This window comes from Durio zibethinus, chromosome 23, assembly GCF_047325235.1.
Source record: "Durio zibethinus cultivar Kanyao isolate XHJ-2024 chromosome 23, ASM4732523v1, whole genome shotgun sequence".
Classification (NCBI taxonomy): domain Eukaryota; kingdom Viridiplantae; phylum Streptophyta; class Magnoliopsida; order Malvales; family Malvaceae; genus Durio; species Durio zibethinus.
The window spans coordinates 4,878,371-4,897,103 of record NC_143184.1 but is presented as its reverse complement, the minus strand read 5'-3'; the positions used below and the strand labels follow the sequence as shown (position 1 = coordinate 4,897,103).

Genomic DNA, 18,733 nt, shown 5'->3' with positions numbered 1-18,733 from the left:
TATTTAAGAATATCGAGAAAATTTTTAACTTAAAAAATTATTTTAAAATTTTTCAATCTTTAGGTAGAATTTTGAAGATAATGTTTTTAACTGATATTTATCATGACATCTTTTAAAAAAGGAAAGCAACATTCTTTTAAAAAGATAATTGTTGATAACTCTTTAACATATAAGTAGAATATCAAGAATTATTTCTTTCGGGATGTTGTTTTTGTTTTATTTCATAATTTTTAAATTAAACATATTTTTATGCGAAAATATCAACGATGATATTATCAGATAACAGATAAAAATTAAAGACAGAAAAATGCAAAACGAATGTCAACATTAACATAATGATGTATGTATATCAATGGTTGTTATACGAGGTTATGAAATACAATTTAAAAATAGATTCTTAAATATAATAAGACTATCTTAACTCTTCAACATCTAGGTAAAACGTATGTCGATTATTTATATTTAAGGTCCCATTATATCTATTTCTTTGTTTGTTTAATCTATTTGTTAATACGAATTAAGGACTCATATGAAAATTTAATGAAATAAAGTTTCTTAAATACCACATAATCTAAGCGACATTTGAAAACTAATCATTTCAAGTGTGATTCTTACACGTATCCTTAGAATTTTGAAATAGTTTTGAATAGGAGTTTATGGGTCGAGATTTTAAAGATTGAATAATTTTTTTGTGATAATTCGAGATTGCATGTCAAATTTAGGCTTTAGGTTTTGAGGTTTGAGATTTTGCATTTTAAGATTTTTGAATTTTAAGGTTTTGGGGATCTATGGTTTTAAGGGTTTGGGATTTTGATGTTTAATGTTTGGAGGAGTTTATGGCTTAGAGTTTTAAAAAAACCCGAATATCCTTAAAAATTCTCAATATCCATGTGGATTTTCGAATCAAATTTGATTTTTATGATTTTCAAAAATTAATTAAAATATTTTTCATATATTTCCCTTGTTTATTATTATTATTATTATTATTATTATTATTATTATTATTATTATTATTGTTGTTGTTGTTGTTGTTGTTGTTATTGTTGTTGTTTTATTAATTGTTATCCTTTTTTATATATTTTTTAAATTTTTATTTTTTTACAATTCTCCAACATCTAGATGAAATTATTTTTAGAAGAATATTTTTATTCCTTTCAACATCTAGGCAGTGTCGTAACGGTTTTGGAACCGTCAAACGTAAAAATGAGTTTTAAAATCGAGAAAAATAAAAAAAAAGTCACCACCAATCTTTGTTAGGGTGTGATTGCCCACCCAAAAGCTTATCCTTTTAATAAAACTATAAAAACGGGTTTAAAGTTTATCAAAAAGATAAATTTCAGTCTACGAAAAATTAAGTTGGGTCCGGGAGTCGGTTATGCGTAAGAAAGGATTAACACCTCCACAACGCCCATAAATTGGTACCATTTAATTATACGCTATTTTCGGTGTTGGATAAAAATAGTTTTAATTTGAAATTTAACACTAATTCCCTTCATTTGAAAAAATAAAATTTTGCTAAAATATTTATTTAAAACTATTGAGAAAATCTTTAAGTTAAATAATTATCTTAAAATTCTTCATCGTCTAGGCAGAATTTAAAATAACTCTTTTCACCTAAGATTTAACACAATAATCCTTAAAATGAAATAACAATCTTTATAGAAAATAATTGTTAGTGACTCTCTAACATCTAAGTAGAGTACAAAGAATTATTTCTTTCGGAATGTTATTTTTAATTTATTTTATAATATCACAAAAAGATTTTTTTTTAGTATTATTCTTTTTTATTATAAAATATTTTATCATCGAACAGTAAATTAAAGAAAGAATAATGCAATCAATTATCGATAATAACATGCTAATGTATGTATGCTAATAAATGTCATTTTCAATGAAATGCAATTTAAGAGTTAGATTCTTAAGTATAATGAGATCACCTCGACTTTTCAACATCTAGGTAGAGTTTATGTGCGACTGTTTATATTTAAAATCTCAATTTTGTTATACTTTTTATTTATTAATCTTATTATTAATGTGAATTAAGAACTTGTGTGAAAAACTTGATGAAATAGAGTTTCCTAAATACCCTATCATTTAGGTAGCATTCGGGAATAAACCATTTCATGTGAGATTTTCACACGTATCCTTAAAGTTTTGAAATAGATTTAGGGTAAAATTTAGGGTTTAAGTAAAACGTGAACATCTCTAAAAGTCTCCATCATCTAGGTGGACTTTCGGAGCAAGTTCAATTTTAATAATTATTGAAAACTAATTAAAATTTTCTTATATGTTTTTTATGAAAATTTATTAATAATAATTCCCTAACATCTAGGCGGAATTATTTTTAGGAAAATGTTTTTATTCCCTCCAATATCTAGGCAAAAAAATAAATAAATAAATAAAAATTATTATTTTGAACATTTTAATATATATTTTTTAGTTATTATTTTATATTATTTTTATTTTATTATTATTAATAACAATTAGATATTTATCCTAATAAATTTTAACATTTATCATGTATAAATATAAAATAACAAAAATAATAATATATAAAAAAAATTAGAAAAAAAATTTTTTTTTACTTGAACCGGACCGGTCAACGGCCCAGTTAACGTTGGTCTGGGTGGTCTGACCAGTTCGACAGTTTGGACGACCGACGGTTCAGACCGATTCACTGGTGGTTCGTCTGAACCGGTTCAAGGCTGGCTAAAACAGGTCGTAGAATCAGGTTAAGCGGATCTTAAGTCGGGTTCGATCCACGCGCGGATCCTCTACGCTTGAAAAGGCGTCATTTTGGTCCTATGCTCAAAACGACGTCATTTTGGTCTTATGTATTCTATACAAGTCAGATTTTTTTCTTTCCTCAGTTTGTTTCGTTTCACATTAAAAAAAAGGCTTTGGGGGGTTTTTTGGTCTCACCGAAATCTGACGTCGTGCCTGCGCCGACTGCCGTGTGAGTCACTGCCGACGGTGGTCGCTAGTGATCGAAAAATGGTTAAAAAATCACCAAAATTTTCTCTGTACGCCTTTTTTCTAGATCCGACCTTTATTTGGCCTGAAAGTGGCTTGAGCATCGTGAATCTATCTTCAAAGTTTCGGATCTCTAATATTTTTTTTTTTGTGAACAAAAACTGATATATCTTTTTTCTTACAGGTAGCTTGGCCCTGGGTTCCTCCCTACGGGGAGGACTGTGTTTGTTTTTTTGTATTTTGTGTAGCGTTTTCGATTTTGGGTGTTTTGGGGGGGGGTTGCATGAAGTTTGGTTTCTTATGCGTGGGAATGAGGGTCTGTATGAGGCTGTTAAAGGCGTTTTGAAAGGAAAGAGTTCGTCTGAGCTCGAGAGTTTTCGTGGGTAGATTGAATGGGTTTCTTTTTTTTTTTCAGTTAAAGAGCCGAGAGAGAAGAAGAGATAAGGGGCTGTTGATTTTAAAAGGCTTCAATTAAGGGGATTTGGGTGGCTGTAGGTGGACTGAATAGGGAGCTGGTTAGGAGACTAGTTAGGAGGCTGACAGGGGGCTGGTCGGGAGGCTGACAGGGGCGATAGCGATGTCGTACCAGCCCCTGGTTCCTGTCTCATTTCCTTTTTTTTTTAATTTTAATTAATTTTTAATTTTTTAATTATTATATTTTTTAAATATTTATTATTATTATTATTATTATTATTATTATTATTAATATACTTAAAATGGAAACAGTAGACCCGGACAAAATCAGTGTCTACAGGCAGAAAAAAATTATTACTCTATTTTATAAGCATTATTATTATTATTATTATATTATTATTATTATTATTCTTATGTATGGTTTATACAAAAATTAACCATATATTTCATTATTTATTTTTATTATTATTTTTTGTATATTGTTTTCATTTTTATTATTATTAAAAATAATCAAATAATTATTCTAACAAATTAAAAAAATTATTATGCATAAATATTAAAAATAAAACTCAAAATAATAAAAATAATAATATAAAAAAATTAAAAAAAAAATGAATTGGACCGATCAACGGTCCAATTAACATCGGTCTGGGCCGCTTAGTGATTCAATGGTTCGGTTCGGTTGAACCGAATGAGAGATGGTTCGGTGAGGGTTTTGATTGAACAAATTTCAGGTTGGCTGAAGGAAGGGTTGTCGGATCAGGTTGAATGGATCTGGCGTCGGGTTCTGGTCCACATGCAGATATTTCTTAGCTTAAACAGCGTCGTTTTGAGGTTTTAGTTTTTTATATAAAGCCTTTTTTTTTACTTCATTTCAAACCTTTCAACCAAAAAAAATTTTCAGAGCTCCAATAACTCTACTGACATCCGAACTCTGTCGTCATGTCGATCACCTTGTCGGGCGTCGTCGATGGTTGCCATCGGTTGTCGAAAAATATTAAAAAACTCTTAAATATTCTCTTCAACATGATCTTTTCAGATCTGATTTTCTTTTCACCGAAAACAGCCCTGATCATCATAGATCGGGGCTTAAAGTTTTAGTCTCTCTTTTAGAAAAAAAAAAAAACTAAAACTGATGCATTTTTTATTTTTGTATGTAGCTCTTTAATGCTGGATTTCTTACCTAATCGGCATGGATTGTTTGTTTTTATTTGTGGATTTATTATTATTATTATTTTTTTTTTTTGTTGTGGCTTGGTGTTTTGGGTTCCTAGCTTTCTGATAGGTGAGGGGTTCTTGGCTTGGTTAGTGTCTCGGTTAGAGGGTAAAAGCTTATAGGGCTTAAATATGGCTAGGCAAAGTGATGGGTGAGGGTGGAGCCTCTTATTCGTGGGCGTGTGCTAGGGATTTTGGGCATGGGACACTTGAGGGTTTGGGATTTTTGGGTGTGTGAGAGTAGGGTGTCTGAGGGTCTAGCCTTCTGGGTTCTCTAATATGGTCGAGGGGTTTTCTAAACTTGGGAGCCTCAAATTTGGTAGAAGTTTGGTGCCTTAAAAGGCTAGCCTTCTAGGTGTGTGGGGCTATAGCTCTGGTAAACAGGGGGTGAACAGGATTTGCAAGGTATGGGTATTAACAAGGTATGGCTGGGATTACAAAGGAGCATAGTAGTTGCAGGGGTAGGTGGCTAGTGGTACCGTGCAAGGCATCATTACCACCTTTATATTTTTTTTTTAATTTTTTATTATTAATATATTTAATTAATAAATTAATATAAAAAATAAATAAAGGATAATTAGGCCTTGGGCTTAAAAAAGGAAATGAAATTTTAAACCTGATTGAATTGAATTGGGCCTGAAATTCAATTGAATCAAAATCAAATCTGAAGTACAATTGAATCGAAATCGAACTTAAATCTTAAAATTTAATATATTCGATGAATTTTAAATTGAAACTCAATTAAAATCAAGATAAATTTGATGTCTATAAACTCATCCTTGTTTTTATACGTGAGATATATGCCAATGATTATGATTTACTCAGACTTGTCTCACTACTAATTACTCCCTGCAGAAGTTTTGTCAATTACTCAGGTGATTTACTCTCTGCTAAAATCATTAGCATACTTGCAGTTGTTACCTATAACTGAGAGTACAAAGTCTCACACGACATTGCCACCCCAATAAAAGAACTTGACAACACTTTGACAAGTGATCAAGCTTTGGATAATTGGATGAACTTGAATAAACTATATCCTACTAGTGACAGGTTTAGTAAATTTTGGGATATCTTTGGTTGCTGAATGAAACTAAATAACTGGTTTACACGTCCACAAAAAAAAAAAAAAAAAAAAAACCAGCAAAATTAGCAGTCGGTAGTTCACCAACATCATCCCATTTACCCTTTGGGATGAATGCCATGAATAGTTTTATCAGCTGGACGGGACCTAGGTTCCCAAACCAAACATTTTCAAGATGTGAAGTGAAATGTCAGAGTTGGTGCGGTTGTTAAGAACAGGCATGAGCTGCTTGCGTATATTTGCATGGCTTCACAGAGTTGCCTGAAGTCATCAAATTGTACTCTTAATTGCAAAATCTATTCAAACTATTCGAACTTGCAAATTTGAAGCATAACTATTCAAACTTGCAAAAAAAAAAAAAAAAAACTATTCAAGGAAAGGACAATTAGTAAGATTTTGCGGTGAAAAAATTGTGAACAATTGGCAACTAACAAAAATATTTCAACATTTCACTGATTTTACCTCTCTTTTTTTTTTTTTGGACCAATTTATTAATTAAAATTATTTCAATTGAGAAGGTGTAGTCAGAGGAAGAAAGCTAAAAGGGTAAATTGAGAGCTAAGAAGACAACAAAAAATAGAAGCTTCTAAATACACCATCGTTTTTCTCTTCACACTTTTTTTTTAATTTTTACAAATAAAATTACTTAATTATCTTTTTTATAAATTTTCTAATTTTTTTTCAAAAATTATATAATTTTACAGGATATTTTTTCAAGAAAATTATTAAAATTTTCAAAAATTAATTTTAAAAAAGTAAATGTGTAAACTTTCTAAGAAATTTACGAAAAGTAAATTTTATTAAAAATTTTTATTAATTGATGTAATAAAAAAATTATTGTTAGAGATCATAAATTTTAAATTAATGAAAAATATGTTAATTTTATTATTTTGATCTTAAAAAAATAAAATCTTATGAGATCTTAATTAAATATTTTATTTTTTGATGTTACTAGAAATGATGAATGAACTATCAGATTTTATTAATAATGGAGGGGTGAAACTATTAAAAACTATATAAATAATACCATTAAATATTATATAATTTTATTAAAATCTAATTTATTAATTTGATAAACTCATCGTAATAAGTACATAAAAAAGTTTTTCCAAATGGCCGCTAACGTCGAAGATATTGAGGTTGCCTTCGAAGAAGCAATGTCGTTGCTGCCATCTAATCATGCTCTCGATGAGGCGATATTGGAAACCAAGAAAAAAAGGGTCTTCATCAATCTCATCCAACCTTTTTTTCCTTGCTCTATTCGTCAATGTCTTCACAGCTAAATCTTTTTTCCTTGTCTTTTTTTTTTTTTTTCTTCAGTGTCGTTTTATGCTAAAAGAGCTGCTGATTCAGTACAAAAGTTTATTATGTGTGTGTGTATATATATATATATATTATTGTTTTGCTGTTCATTACAGGATGAAGTGAAGTACCAGTATCATCGCCATCGCTCAAAGTTGCCTGCTGAGCCCTTTCCACCTGTACACAATTTTTTCTTTTCTTTTCTTTTATCTTTGCATTTCCTTTTTAAACGAAAAACATGAAGAAACTTGATAAACTTGATCGTCGTTGTTGGAAAACTGTAAAAAATTTTCTTATCTCTTCTTTTTTTCTTCTTTCGGCTGATATTCCTGAGAATAATAAGTTGGTATTCCCTGAGATTTAAATGTTGTTGTGATGCTGCAAATTCCGAATCAAGTGGAGGAAAATGTTGGGACTTCGGAGAAAAATCAAAGAAAATTTCAAGAAACAGGGAATTATGGGATGAAAAACAAGTATCAGTTGACTAGTTAGAAAGATATTTTACAGGAAATTATGTGACCAATGATCATTGAGTTCTGGACTTAATTTCCTAATGGTCAAATGGGATTGTGAAATTTTTAGCAATTTATATATTTTCTTTTTTACTTTCCTTTTTTTTTTTCTGAGTGAATATACTGTTGAATTCGGTCTAGAGAGCTTTCCTTGTTTAATTTCCAGTCCAACCAGCAATGGCTCCTAAGTAGGAAATGCTAGTACTATTTGTTGTATAATTAACTTGTATTTTTCCTTTTTATAACCATAATGGATGACCAAATTGCATCTATAAGCTGTAATTTCTTTTTTATAATTTTATTTTTATAATGATTTTAAATTTTAAATGTTTTATTTTTTGAATTTATTTAATCTTCATTTTTTGAATTTCATTTGATTTAATAATTTAATTTTTTAATAGATAAAGTTTATCACCTGGACTTAAGTGAACATACACTTTAATGACCGTATTGATAGTTAAATAGATAGACATATAAATTTGAAACAAATTTAAAAAGTTTCAAATGAAAAAAAAAATTGAATGACAGATTAATTGAGAAATTTACTCTACAAGCAGTTAAATGAATTAGAGAAATGTTTTGGGGTCATTAATGTTGTTGGCATTGTGTATTTTTTTTTTCCTGGTAATATGTTGTTTATTTCGAGGAAGCTGTTCTTTTGGATGGAGGAAATCGGCGTGTCAAGCTCTACTTTTTAGATAATCACAAAGCAATGCAGTAATGACAGCTTTATGATCTATAAACTATTCTATTGTTTGTCCCTTTTTTTTTTTTTTTTTGGTTTGAGAATCTCATCAGGCTGCAAATCTTCATCAGTATTTCTGATCACTTTCATTTTCATTGATTTGCTTAAAAACTAATGATCTCTTGATTCTGCGGGATTCTGATTCTTTTCCTTTTGACGTAAGCACTCAAAGACTAGCTCAAGACGGCATCATAAACCAATATACTCGGGTAACTGGGCATCAGGAGGACCTGGAATGCAGGCACTTTTACTAGATTCCGGCAAAAAATCATGCGGGACTGCCGTTTTCCTTCCTCAAATGGCTGGCACCAATTTCCAGTCAAGCAGAAGACCAGGCAATAACATTTAATCAGATGACATAATATTAATTCAATAAATGTGGTGATGACTGATGTTAAAATTTGACATTGTTGGTGCAGCTTGCTCTCCAGTTCCCCTCCCTTCCCGGGTTGTTCAAACTCTAAACCTTAAGGTTCATGAATTAGGCCTGCAAATTTCTTCCCGGTCAGGTTTACCAATAACTTGTGTTTTTTTTTTTTTTTTTTGAACAATCTTGACCTTTTATCGGTACAAATGGTATTTCTTCATTTCCATGCAGATTCCAAAAATAACACTACAAGAGGTGGCGAGTTGAATTCAATTAATGATAACAAGAAAAATGGGAAGGATGTTTCTTCGCCAGAGATATTTCTTCCTAAGGAATGGACTTACTAGCTTATTTATTTATATTTTTATGGTACATGTTTTCTTAAGCTTTTATATAATAAAATAATAATTAAAATGTAATATTCTTTTATCTTATAAATTAATTTCACTTTTATTGGTATTACGATTTTGAACTCGATTATTCCAAATTAGAGTTTTACAGAGATCTTTGCTTATAGCTTTGTGATCAAATGAATGGTTCTCTTATGCCATAAGCATAAATATGAGCGCAACTAAGTAATTTATTGATTTTTTATGGGATCATATTCAAAATTAAGCTTTACTTAGGATAAAAATTTAAAGGCTAAAATATTAGAAAAAGTTTTTGAATTATTTTATTTTTTAAATAAATTTTTATATATTTTATTATATTAAAATAACTCATTATTCTTTGATTTGTATCAAAATAAATTTTTATTTCAAACAAAATATTGTTTTATATTGAGAATATTTTTAAATATAAATTAAAAATTAAAAATTTATTTTAGTGTAAATTAAAGGTTAATGACTTATCTAAATATAATAAAAATATATAGATTTATATAAATAAATTGATAAAATTCATAATTTTTATTATTATTTTGGTCATGTTTAAATGTATCATTCATATTTAACCGATAAATGTTTAAATGTATTTGAAAAGCAGATTGATAGTATTACAACCATCTTGCAATTCATATAGGATGTTGTTCGCTGCAAGCTTCACGGAATTCAACTTCTAGTTGATAATTCTGTTAATCGGTCTTCATAGTAATTGAAATCTTGATGAGTTGATTTTTTAATACACGAGATTAGGGGAAGGGAAGGGGATAGCAGAAATCAAACCCATAACTTACATACTTAAGACCTCTTAACTATATATTTTCTTAAGGCCTCTTAAAGAGTTGATGTTTAATTGACTTATATTTATTTTTTGTTTGAAAATCAGGATTTGTATTGCTTTTAAAAGAATAAAATCACATTCATATATATATATATAAAAGAATTTTATATGGTTCCACGCCCGAAGCCTAACGGATATCTTAGTTTTTCTAACATTTTTGGATACTCGAAATATGGTTTCCTCTTTCGTTGGACAGTGGAAGCGACTCTGCTTGGCTCTCGTACCTTCCACACTGTTTTCTTCGCGACAAAACCTCTTAAAATTTCTTGTCTTCCGCTGTTTGTTTCCTTAGAAAAACCTAAAAGAAAAAAAAGGAGAGAGAGAGAGTTTCTGTTAGCGGTCTCTTTCATTTTATCTTTTCATGTGCGCATGATTTTGCTGATTTTATATCCAGTTTGTTGAATTTTGACCTTAGTTTACATACTTATATCATGGGTTTTTATTTATTTTGATTGAGAAATTCGGTTTTGGCAAATTGGTGCTACTGTTTGTGCCTGGTGTTCTAGATATGAAATTAATTTGTTAATATGGGTTTGAGTGTAAGTGCTTTTTAGTTGTAGGTTTAGAGAAAATCAAGGCTTCTAAAGAATGTGTTGTCTCTCTTTGTTTTAACTATGCTTCGTTTGGAACTTCATTTTGCTAGATAAAGGAAAATCGTAAAATCCAGTTCAAAATGGGGGAAAAGAGGTGATGCAGAAGTTGAATACAAACCACAGTGTAATTTGGGTGGAAGGGATAGAAATTTGTTAGGCATATATCTGACATTTTATCTAAGGTAATAGGAAGGATAATTTGTTAACTTTTATGCGGTAATGGAGCAATTCTATGCACTGGGTTTTTTTATTCTGATTTGGCATGCAGATGGACGTTTGGCTCCTGACCTACGATTTTATCATCCACTCTATGCCAAACCCCACCATACTCTCGAGATGAAATTGGTAAACCTCAGTAGGAGATGCAGCTAAATGGATTTCCGTCATGAATAATGATTCAAATCTCATAGAAGATTTATTTGAAATTTATCATATATTATTTTATGGACAAGAAGACTTGTAAAATAAAAATTTTAAAAGAAAGAAAATTCTTAATAGGTAAGTTTGATTTGTAGGAAAAGAATTCTAAGAGGAAAGGAATTCTTAATAGGTAAGTTTGATTTACATAAGAAAAATTCTAAGAAGAAAGATATTCTTATTAGGTAAGATTGTATGGTTATAAATAGTCAAAATCTTTACAAAATTAAGTATAAGAAAAATATGTAAGAGAATTACAGGATTTTATGGGATAGACACCCCATAGGAGTATTAGAGCTTTATGTCTTATAAGTGTGTATGTTTATTTGTGAGTAAACTAGAGAAAACTGAGAGGGTCCATATAGATGTGATGTAGGGGTGCATATGGGTATGTGTTTGATTGTGTTGAAAGGGTGCACATGGATATATGTTTGTTTGGGTTGAGAATACTCCATAAGACTAAAAGAAATTGAGATGATTTATGGGTATTAATTATTGACCATCTTCTGAAGTTTTAAATAATCTACTGATCAAAGGCTGTAGGGGCGGACTGCTCTACATTCAGCCACGCTACAGTGACCCCCGAAGCGATCTTCTTCTATTTACGAGACGAAATCCGACAGCCAATTGCTGGCTCTGAATAACCAGCCCAGCAATAAGTTCAATTCTTCCATAACATAACGGGGCGGGGTTGTTGGGTGAGATTATTTTGATGTATGTTTATAATTCTCTACAACTAGTGGATATTGTTTCTTATCCGTGGATGTAGGTCAGTTGGACCGAACCACGTTAAATTATTATCTTTTGTGTGTTTGATTCATTGATTATTTGATTATGCTTCTGTTAGTATGATTGGATTAGGGCATTTTGGCCTAACAAGTGATATCAGAGCTGTGATTATTTGATTATGCTTCCACTGGTATGATTGGATTAAGGCCTTTTAGCCTAATAAATGATATCAGAGCTGTGGTGATCCTTAACAAGTTGTATCAGAGTTATGTGAGAAGGGCCGAAGGTTCAAGAGATGGGAAAAGCATGGTTCAAGACATGAGAAGATGCAAGCTTAGAGGAGCGTGATTCAATAGAAGAGTTTGAGTTCATGTTTTGAGGATTGAGGATCGATTTGCTTAAAACGTGAAGACACATAAGAGAAGAGAAGATAATTGTGAGACTTCCATTGCAAGTGGAGCCAAGCATGTGTAGCATAAAAATAAATGATTGATGGAATTTGAGTCAAGGTCGATATTATTAGGAATAATGACTCAAATCCCATAGGAGATTTGTTTGGGATTTGTTAGACATTTGTTTGGGATTTGCCTAACATTGTTTGATGGACAAAAAAACTTACAAAAGAAGAATTTTAAGAGAAAGATGATTCTTAATAGGTAAGTTTAATTTGCAGGAAAAGAATTTTAAGAGAAAAATGATTCTTAATAGGTAAGTTTAATTTACAGAAAAAAAATTCTAAGAGAAAATGGATTCTTAATAGGCAAGTTTGTATGGTTATAAATAGGTGAAGTATTTATATAGTTAGGCATGAAAAAAAGATATAAGAGAGTTGTAAGGTTTTGTAGGATAGACAAGTATTGGAGTTTTACGTCTTATAGGTGTGTGTGTGTGTTTGTTTATGAGTGAATTAAAAGAAACTGAGAGGGTTCACATAGATGTGATGTATGGGTATATATGGGTATGTGTTTGGTTGTGTTAAAATGGTGCATATAGATATATGTTTGTTTGGGTTGAGAATACTCCATAGGACTAGAGGAGATTGAGATGGTCTATGAGTATTAATTGTTGATTGAGATTGTTTTGATGTATATTTGTAATTCTCTACAATTAATGGATCTTGTTTCTTATCCGTAAATGTAGGTCAGTTGGATTGAACCATGTTAAATTATTGTCTTTGATTATTTGATTATACTTGTGCTAATATGATTGGATTAGGATTTTTTTACTTAACAAGTGGTAATCAGAACTGTGGTGATTCCTAACAATTTCCGGTCAATAACAAATATAAAATGGTCGAGGAATTCTTCAGACCAGCTTTGAAGTGACTATATAAATGTCGAATCGTCATCCTCAGATTCTTCAAATCTTGAAGTTATTCCTTCAAATTCAGATGAGGGGGCAGATATTTCAAATTATAATGTTGTTAATAACATTGAGACTTCTCATGTTCGACCTAAATATTTTAGAAATAGGTTTCTAAACTTTGGACGCCTGAATTCTGTCATAAATAATGCTGCGGAATCATTCTTTAAGAGTGAGATTCGACGGAGGTTATTTGTGACAGCTGTACTGCTTGTAATTAGTCTTGTTGGATATTTCATTCCTCTACCTGGATTTCATAGAAGGTTGGTGATTAGTGTCTATGATCTCCATAGACAAGATTGGAATAACTACAACCTTGTGATAGGATAACTGTACAGGAATAGGAATCTCTTCATATTTTGCTGTGTTGTTTGCTCTTGTATAATATATTTATGAATGGGTAAAATTTTCTTGTTCAGTTAGTCTTTGGTGATTAGTGTCTATAATCTCTATAGACATATTTGTTAACTTAGCTTCAAAACGAAAAGTAAAAGTCGGCATGATTTTCCCTGGCAAGAGAAAGGTACCCCATAGAGTTTTGCTTTTGGCCTAAGTTTTGTTTTTAGGAATTCTTTTATGTTTGGTGCATCCATATTTCTTTTCTCTCTCTTTTCCATCTCATGGTGTTGATGATTTCTTCATATTGTGGATTCTCATGAACTGGTTGAAAACAGGTGCTCTGTCATGTTGTTCCATCCTTGGTGAAGTTGAGGAAGGAAGGATTGGATGACTAAGAGAAGATTAAGAGTTATATGTGTGTCTAGTTTTTCATCTCAAGCAGTGAGACGAGTCTGTGCTAATTTTTAATTGTATTATTCTTGATAAAACTTCTTGGAAGTTTATAAAGCATGTTTGGCAGATGGTGGATTTCACTTGGTTTTGCAATATTAGAAGCCATTATAGTTGGTTGTTATTCTCTTGCATATTCAATTTATGCAGCCAGTTACAGGTATTCTATCAATATGAACATGAAATTAACAATGTTCTGATTTTATATTCTTGCAAGAAGTTGGCAGGATTTGAGGCATATTTCCTGGAATAATTTACATGTGAAATAAATGTTAAAACCATTTTCGCACCGGAGCTCTGTGCATTTTTTTTCATCTATATGTGATATCGGAACCTTTATTTGTTAATTAAAGTCTATGGTTTTCACGGGGTCAAGCGTGTGATGGTGAATGCTTTTCTATTGGTTTGTGGTGCAATGACTATGACATGGATCTGTGATATGATATCAGAATCTGGATTTGGTATCATTCTAAAAATGTTTACTCCTTATTCCTTGTTCTTACCAATTTTAATGGACAAGTTTTTTCTTTTTATGATAATAAGAACAACTAGCCAAATAAATGTACAGCTAGTGATTCTTTTCTCCTGAATTTATATTAAAAGAGAGTTTTGAAAAGAGAGCTTGAATCTAAAAGAGCTATTGGATGTGAGAAGAGCTTACCTTTGATTGGAGGAAATAATTGTATTATATTCACCTTGAGAAAGAGGAAATATGCTTCCATCCAAGATTTTCATAATGGTTATGATGCATGCTGCAATTACATATTCTCACTTTGGTACTCCATCTTTTGCGAATATAAATAATTTCCACCAAATATGTTAGACATTTATAATTGGTGCCACAAGATAATTGGATTGCCTCTAAAAATTTTTGCACCTTAGTACTAGAAATATTTGTTTTATGTCATTATCTGCACCAAAGATATATTAGTTCATCTTGTAACATCTGTGTGTTGAAACTCCAAGGAAATGTCTTTGTTAAGATTATAACACTAATTTAGTCCAAGTATTTGTCAAATTTTTAAGAGGCTTTTATAGAATTTTTGATTCATTGGCAGAATATCTTACTTTCTGACTCCTGTTAACTGTTAAATCAACATCCTATCATCGCTAGAAAATGAGTTTTGTTTTTGCAAGTTGTAGATTATATCATAAATAGAAGAAATTTTTTATAAGATTCAGCTTCTGATGGTGCTGGTTTAGGCCTTTTGGCTTGTCCATAGTCAAGGAAAATTACAGAATGGGTGGAAGTGCTTATTATAGATGCCCGTTTTCTTAGATGTTGAAGGTGATGAAGTTACATATTAGTTCAATGTATGAGAACTGGTAGCCTTCTTAATTGATCTATTGCGCACGTTTCAGGTCAAGGTTCATCTCTAATTATAAGTGTTGGAATATTAACCAGATACACTGATACACTATACAAGATGTTGACTCAGCTCTCGGGTATGTCATATTTGCTGAGTGAGGTCTTACTGCAGTTTAAGTTGGCTGGAGTTTTTGTCAAAATTATAATTCTCTAGTTTGCCATGAAAGTAAAAAATGATTAATAGTATTTTCCCTGCAAAATTCTTAATAGCACTGAATGAAAATACCTTGAGCAATTATTAATTAACAAATTAAGCTTGGACTTGGTAGGTTCCCTTTTGCTTCTACACCAGCTTTCGATTTTAGAGTAAGAGTGGATCCTTTGTTGATCCATTCTTACATTCTGTAAATATTTTCAAGAAGGTAACCTATATGTGGGTTAGATCTGTAACAGCATTTGATTTCCGAGTAAGAGTGGGTCATTTTCTGATCAATTCTGACATTCTGTAAATATTTTGAAGAAAGTGATACGGTATGTGGGTTAGAGGAAGGTGAGGACGGTGGTGTGACATTGTACCTGTGGATCATTCTTTAATGATTATTGCTCTACTAGAATGTAGCAACTGCCAATTGTTGGTTTTCCATAGATGTGAGCTTCAACAGAGCATGTACACTGAAAATTTTTTGAAAATACTCTTCATTTTGTGTAATATTATTTTAATTTTCAGTGTATTAAAGCTGTTGATTTTGAGCTGCTGCAGGAAGTGTTGTGAGTTGGTTGCTATATATGCTTGCTGTACTGGGTGTTTTTGCTGTAGTCACAATGCGGGCAGTAGTTGTAACTGAGGGTTGCAGGAAAATAAAGCTGCGGTATTATGGATTCAAACTAGCGTCTGCTGCAACGTAAAACCAGTGTTACTGCCTGGACATTAGATGCATTCTGTGGAGAGAAAGGCTTTTGATTCAATTCTTCTCGGTTGAATAGTATATATACTAAGAACAAAGAGAATTTCTGTGGTTACCTATGAAGGCAGGCACTCTCTTAGGAGCTAGGTACGTGGTATATATTTATACACAATGCTAATCTGAACAATGACTAATTTTGTGTGAACTAAGGCTATAGTTGAATTTATTTCAGGAGATTGTAACTTTTTCTTTTCGATCATTAACTAATAATAAGTGTTCATCAATCTTTTTCATTTTCACTTTTTATTTTAATTTTGTGTTTTGGACAGGGAAGTTTCCCTAATTGCTGAAGTAGAACCCCATATCCCTTTCAATATTAATCCATCAGGAACGCCGCCCGTTCTCACAACCACATATCTCTTAGCATTTCCAAGTATTCTTGCTAGGTAATTGCGCCCAAAAGTGATTTAAAAGCTTACTTTGAATCCTTTGTACTATTTGCATCTTCAGGGTCATATTCCTTTGATGCATTAGTTTAGGTTGGGTTTGTTCATTTGCCAATGCACTCACCTTCAGGTTATCTACTGTCGAATGCCCTGCAATTATCTAACACGGGGCATTCTTGGTAGTATCCTTGGTTCGCCTTTTTGGGAGCATGTTAAGGAGATATTGAACCTTGAAACATCAGTTGGTGCATAGCCATGGGTATACTATTCAACATGTGCGTTTTTTGTTTTTATATTCAATATATTTGATATTTTGAGTACTTTGAGCCTGGTGATTCCAAGTTTCGGATTATAATGTGCCTATTGTCACTGCTGCTGAAATCTAAATTGCTTCTCGTGCCATGATATCTTCTTTTCTGGCTTTGCTTTCTTTTCCCCAATAAATGTCCCAAGAAAATAAGGCACTATTCTCTTTTACATTTTTATATTTCATGTTGCTTTGTTATTTCTTTAAATATACAGTATTAGCTGGACTGATGGACTTTCAGTGAGAAATATTTTGGAAAGATCTACAGTTAAAGTTGGAACATAAAACTTAACACCACCTTATAGCAATACAAAAATACAGAATAAAGTGATGCACGAAAATGCATTAGAAAGCTTGTCAAAATAATCTCCGTACTTTTCCTATCATTATGGACAGTGGATGTGTAGGAATAACCTGAAGCTTGAGTATTTACCTCATAGTACAGAAGTGGCTAATGCTAGCGTGGGTTTAACTTTAAGCTTTGGTCCACTGTCTTATTAAATTTTTTCTATTTGTATACAATTGCATTAAAGTTTGAAATAATTAATTAATTCATGAATGTGTTTAAATTGTCTGAAGAATTATATAACTTTGGCTCCTATTAACTTATTATATTACTCGTTGCTTCTTCCTAATTGTTGTTTGTTTGGAAACCCTCATGTAGGCCAATTTGCCAAAGGAAATTGCAGATTACCTGAATAAGATGGGTGCCAGGATACAAATGTAAAGCCTAGGAAGGCTACTACTGAATATCTCTCAAAGATTCAGGCATCAACACGTTTTTGGGGTATTCTTTTGTTTGAGAAATAATTACAGTATGTAGTTGAAAGCTTATGCCATTGTCAGGGCTATATGTTGAAAGCACTTCCCATTGCTTTTGGGCTTTTTGGCTGTTCTTTGGCATCACATCCGCACGAGGGCTACTGTTAAGTATTTTGGCAACTACAACAACCATACTTGATCATTACTTGCGACGTATAAACAAGGGATTGGCAATTGGGTTTACGTCGATTTTAACAATTGCATGTGCAATGCCAAGTTCTTGTTTGTAGATGCACTGATATTCAGTCTAATAACATCATTAGGAAGTCAAACCATTACAGTGGTTGCAGTAAATTTCTATGAAATACTGTCCCTTGAGTGATGAGAGTGTACTGTTCTGCGTTTTGTTTAATGCATACACCATTGTTTTGATTAGGTGGGTTCCATAATTGAGCTAAGAAGATCGTACCAAGCATATAATTTTCATGCCAAGTTTAAGCAAAGCTCTAAGGCGATAGCGTGTAACATTTCAAGAGGTTCTTCTCGGCCTTTGAGGCACTACTTTATTCCATCTTGGAGTGTAATTCCTGCTCACCCTGGCTAATGGTAAGGAAAATTTTATTCCCATGGTGCAGATATTCTCCTCAAGGTGTTGGTATTGCTTTGTCATGTCCTACTGGGTTCCACATAAGAACACAATTTTGTTCATACAGTTCAGTTGAATTGCTGCTGCTGCTTTTGGTTGTAAAAGATGTAAAGCCGGAGCCGGAGCTGATTCCTCCGAATTCTCATTTCTGGAGTTGGACATGGCTTCTCTAGTCAGTGAGAAGTCAATTTTACTTTGAAGTTATTGTAATAGGCTAAGTGGATTAGACTTATCAATCTAAAACATAACACGGATATAATATAAAAATAAAACATAAAAGTGATATTGTTTAAAGTTTTAATAATAATTATATATAAATTTAATAAAATTAAAAATTATATATTTTATATATTCATTTTCAAATAAATTATTATATATAATTTTTGTATAAAATATAATATAAATATATAAATTTTAAATTTTATAAGATACGAAATATTTGTATTGTCATATCTAAAATGGATATACAACAGGTAAAGCATGGTGCCAACGAAGAACTGGGAAAGGAATGGGGTATCCTGATGTCTGTAGAAATAAGGTGTAGACTGATGTAAGCAAAGGCAATTTGAGGTAAAATGGTTGGTGCCAACGAAGAATTGGGGAAGGAAGGGCTTACCAGTTGAATATTCATACATGGT

The 18,733-nt window shown here is 31.5% G+C and overlaps 1 protein-coding gene and 1 pseudogene across 1 annotated transcript; both read left to right on the top strand.

Moving 5' to 3' along the window:
• The first annotated feature begins 6,795 nt into the window (after positions 1–6,795).
• LOC149512137 (uncharacterized) lies at positions 6,796–9,698 on the top strand. Its single transcript, XM_089752195.1, has 6 exons — positions 6,796–6,903; positions 7,102–7,164; positions 8,406–8,577; positions 8,662–8,751; positions 8,841–8,911; positions 9,630–9,698. The coding sequence occupies exons 1-6, from the start codon at positions 6,796–6,798 to the stop codon at positions 9,696–9,698; spliced, it is 573 nt and encodes a 190-aa protein (XP_089608321.1).
• Positions 9,699–9,938: 240 nt separating this feature from the next.
• On the top strand, positions 9,939–18,021 carry LOC111313066 (preprotein translocase subunit SCY2, chloroplastic-like; annotated as a pseudogene).
• The last annotated feature ends 712 nt before the right edge of the window (positions 18,022–18,733 follow it).